The sequence below is a fragment of the Belonocnema kinseyi genome, chromosome 3 (genome assembly GCF_010883055.1).
Source record: "Belonocnema kinseyi isolate 2016_QV_RU_SX_M_011 chromosome 3, B_treatae_v1, whole genome shotgun sequence".
NCBI lineage: Eukaryota > Metazoa > Arthropoda > Insecta > Hymenoptera > Cynipidae > Belonocnema > Belonocnema kinseyi.
In genome coordinates, this window is record NC_046659.1 from 22,453,027 (window position 1) to 22,457,842 (window position 4,816).

Here is a 4,816-nt window from a genome sequence, read left to right on the forward strand (position 1 = left end):
CATAATCCTGAAGATACCGGCCACCTTGCGAGCTCCAGAAAATATCACAATAATAAACAAAATTACAGTGCTCATTCTAAGAAAATAAATTCAAAATTCATGAGAAATTGGTAATCGAACAATTTGTGAGATGGGGCGAACATATTCAGAATGCGCAGTTTTTACATGTACAACTCGGACTGCTACATCTCGGCCTGAAATACATTCTGTTATGCGAGCTAGTTTCCATCTCGCTGGGAGAAGATTCGGATTCCTTAAAAGTATAAGATCATCAATTTTAAGGTTAGGGCGAGAAGAAAGCAGCTTTCTATTTGACATAAAAGAGTTTCGAGCTCGTCAGTAGAAGGCGTAGACTTTGACAATATTTTTCGTAGATGTAATTTAAACGTTTAACTCCCGTTTCCCACAATCCTCCAAAATGAGGAGCAATTGGTGGTACAAAGTCCCAAGTAGTGCTATCTGCGGCAAACAAAGAAGCTAAATTTGAATCGTTTTGTAATTTCCGAAAGGCTCGCGAAAGCTCTCGATCAGAGCCGCGAAAGTTAGTAGCGTTATCGCTGTAAATATCTGTGGGAAGTCCACGTCGCGAAGTAAAACGATTAAGCGCTGCTATAAAGGAAGCTGTTAAATAATCGTGAGCTAATTCTAGGTGGATGACTTTAACAGCAAAACATACAATGACTGCAATGCAAGCTTTGTGCGACTTGATTCCACGACCAGAACTAGAGCGAATTGAAAATGGACCTGCGTAGTCTATTCCAACATGTGAGAATGAACGTGATGGTGTAACTCTAGGAGTTGGTATATTTCCCATAAGCTGAGTCTCTGTTTTTGCATTATCACGTACAAGTACGACACAAGTTTTAATAATTGGCTTAATTTCATTGCGAGCACCAATAATCCAATATTGAGTGTAATAAATTGTGATGGAATTGTTCCAATATAAGGCTCGAGACTTTATGTTTTGGCAAGATTGCAGGGGCATTTTGATAAATTAACCATTTTGGAAGATTTTAACTGCTCGTAGGACGTAAGCAGTAATTCGAATTAGACGAGCCCAAGACGACTGTCTATCAAGTAATTTAGATTGCCAATCCTTTCCTCAGAGAAAAAATTTAATCAATTCTTCAGCTGAGAGACCACGCGAGAAACAATCAGCTGGATTTTGTTTAGACGGAACATAATTTCAAATAGCGAATGGCAAGTTTGTTTGTATCCTGGAGATTCGATTAGCAACAAAAACTGGTAATGTAGCAAGTTGTTTTTGTAGCCAATGAAGGACGATTGTAGAATCTGTGCAACAGAAAATAGGCACGTCATTCAGTTGCAGAGAATTTACAACGAATGGAACAAGATTTGTTAAAAGAGTAGCAGCATATAATTCTAGGTTAGGTGTACTCACAGTTTTGATAGGAGAAACCTCTGTTTTCAAAATAAGAATTTTACTAGTAATGTTTCAGGATTTGGAAATGATACGCATATAGACAACAGCCGAACAAGCTAGGCGTGATGCGTCAGAAAATCCATGAAGTTAGATTGAATCAGTGTCTTTACCACAATATGTCCATCTTGGTATGGAAATACTCGACAGTGTTGGAAACTGAGAACAAAAATCATGCCATTCTGCCAATGGACAACACGAATCATAAGATATGGGGAACAACACATCCCGTAGGTGATTGTGTTTAGTTTATAGATCTTAACAGGCTCATTAGTTGTCTCTCGCCAGAGAATGCATTGAAATCTGCGATCAGCAGGATGGACAATGATCTGACGAAACATGTGTGCTATATCAGCGCATAAAACGTATCGATGTTGACACCATCGAAGTATAATAGAAGAGATGTCGTTTTCTAACTTTGGACTAAACATTCATTAAGAGAGATTTTTGAAGAAGTAGGCTTGAAAGCATTGAAAACTACCAGTAATTTTGTAGTCTGACTATAGTCACGAATAACTGGATGATGCGGAATGGAAAGAATTCCCTAAACGTGTGAGCGGTTTACTGACCGGAAGTCTGATCACGCGTGACAAGATTCTTAGATTCAGAATGGCTAAGACCTTTAAGTAGCCGCACAAGACCTAGAAGGTTTGATCAGAATTGACACTGATTCAAATACTTTATTAGATACACTACCTCCTATGTCAGGCCAGAAATAGAAACATCATGCTTTTTACGTGGAGAACGTAATAATTGTGCAACAGATTCAGAAATAAATGAGGCTTTAGAGCCTTGATCGAGTAATGCGCGTACATGAACACGGCGCCCATTTGAGGCTTCTACTATTACCCGAGCCGTTGCTAATAATGCAACGGTACGCCTTTCTTTTGTTGAATTTAAATGAAAAGAAACCACATTCCCATGTTACGAGTTTGTTTTCGACTGAAGGTCACTTTGAGTAGAATGAGTTTGTACCGATTTTGACTCATTAGAATAGTCCTTTTCCCGATGTAAAAGGCAATGGTGATTTTTCTTACAAAAGAAACAAACATTCTTACTTAAACAATTATGGTGGATATGTGTGCCCAAACAATTGAAGCAACGTGAATTTGATCGAATATAATCATTACATTCATCTTGTGATTTATATTTGAATACCGATCAAGCATAAAGACTGTGTTCTTTTTTACCGAGCGGACAACTGGGCTTCGGTGAATTTTGATGTGCATGGACCTTTTGTTTATAGGAGGTTGCAAAACGAACATTCTTGGCATCAGATCGTTTTTTAATATTTACAGTCGATTCTAGAGTACGAATGCGCTTACCAAGAAAGTTGGTAAATTGCTCGAAGGAAGGTTGATCAGTATTACCGCACATTGACAGTTCCTATTGGTCACGAGAATTTTTATCTAATTTGTTAATCAATAGAAAAGTGAACAGATCATTTTTCTCGTCAATAGGCCGTTTTAGATTTTTTAGTGCAGTCGACACTGTTATAATTATATTGCGCATGTGCTTTAAATTGTTTTCGATTACAAGCGAACAGAACAAATCGTAAAAAGAAAGCCAGTCGGTGTGCATACTAGAAAAAACTGGAAGCGAAATAGTTGGCAGCTTGAAGCGTCTGCCAATATCCGGTCTCACCTCGTGGTCTTGAAGTCTTCCTGGATGCGGCTCGTCCGGGAGAATAGAATAGATGAAGTCTATACCTGTCTCGTAACGTTTCTCTGTTTCAGTGAAAGACTTGATGTTGTAGCTTTCAGCTTTTCTTGTTCTTTGTCCTCATCAGGACTAACAGAAGGCGGTGAATGTGAAAGAAGAATCACGTGGTTTTTGCGGCATCTTTCCAGAATTCTTGGAAATTTGCCAGGCGACCCACAAGTAGTTGTTTTGGCAGATTTTTTTAAGTTACCAAGCGAGTACCGATGCCGAAGATCGAGTTAACGCCAAGGCGTGGCTTCGTTTGACGCAGTGTTACGTAACTTTTAGGAGGTAACGCAATACTGCGACACTTTTTCACAGTCACAATGATTCACTAAATTCTCGACAATAGCACGAAGAACGTGCTAAGTGTAACTTTGATTCACTTTTCAGAGGATCCGGCTCGTTTGGACCATGTTTCACTTTTAAGAAAAAGAGTTGAAGGACAATGCTCAGTTGAGCAAAGAGTTTGAATTTGTGAACAGGAGGTGATGAGAAATAGCCGGTGATCTCTTTTAATTAGGTTTATTGCCATCAAACACTTCAGCAAACTATCTGTACACTATAGTGAAATCGCGTACCTCAAACCGTAGGTCTGTTTAACGGAAGTTTAAGCAAAGCCACGAGACATGGTTTCATTTCGAAGAGCGGTTCTGTTATAAAGCCTCGTTCGCTCGAAGCTATCAATGGTCACCGGGAAAGAGTAATTACATCTCAGTGATAAATTAAAATACCATTTAGTGTCAAATAATTATTCTTGAACGTAAAAAATGGATAAGTCGAATGATTCAAATGAGTAAAATAAGTATTGCCATAAATATAAAATGATCTACATGCCCAAACAGCAGTATTCTATTGTAGACACGGGTGTGAAATTCTCATAGGAACTACAGGTAACCGAACCTCGAATTCGGTTTAAGGAGTTCCTGGATCCTTCCTAGTGATGTTTTATTCGTTAAATTTAAGGTCGCAGTTAATTATCATATTTTCAGATTCTCCGCACTAAAAATACCAGACATCAAAAGTTACTATCATGAACGTCGTGAAAGTACGTTACGTTTCATCACAAATTCCAACACTAATGATGTAAGTGAATTGAGCATCGAGTAATCAAGAATTTCACTCCGTATTAATTATATTCACGGAATAGAAGTTTGTAAATATAATCGTCATGGTTCTGCGACCTGATAACTTTATAAAATGCACGATTTTTTTTATTTCAAGGTTAATTAACCTGAGGGTTCACTGGTTCAGCTATTTAGAGAGCAGATGTAAACTAATATTATTGTCGAGATTGTACATATTTTTGTCTTTGTTAAGTCGTTTTCCGGGTATCAATAACGAAAACTATCTGATACCATTTAAAATAAAATTCCCATAATGTTTTTAAGAAAAAGTTTTAAATTACATGATATAATGTTAGAATTTAGTAGAAAATGTCGAATACTGAACACCAATACAAAAGATATCAAATAAGAACATGACGAATCTATAGAGAAACATTTTAGTGCTCTTTTAAATGAAAACAGTGAAATTGTCAATGGCTGGATCAGTATTTTGAATTATTATTAGTGAACCAGGAGTTTGCTGCCCTTGACTGGGTGAAGCAGTTAGTGACTCAACCAAAAAAGTGTTATTGAATATACCGGTTATCAGGGATGTGCAGTTACGCGA

At 37.6% G+C, this 4,816-nt stretch overlaps 1 protein-coding gene across 1 annotated transcript; it reads right to left on the reverse strand.

Moving 5' to 3' along the window:
• Positions 1-307: 307 nt before the first annotated feature.
• LOC117169743 lies at positions 308-985 on the reverse strand. Its single transcript, XM_033356248.1, has one exon. It carries the CDS (start codon positions 983-985, stop codon positions 308-310), a length of 678 nt encoding a protein of 225 aa, XP_033212139.1.
• Positions 986-4,816: the final 3,831 nt, after the last annotated feature.

Coding starts and splice junctions, on each gene's coding strand:
- LOC117169743 (XM_033356248.1), bottom strand. CDS start 985: ATGCCCCTGCAATCTTGCCAAAACATAAAGTCTCGAGCCTTATATTGG.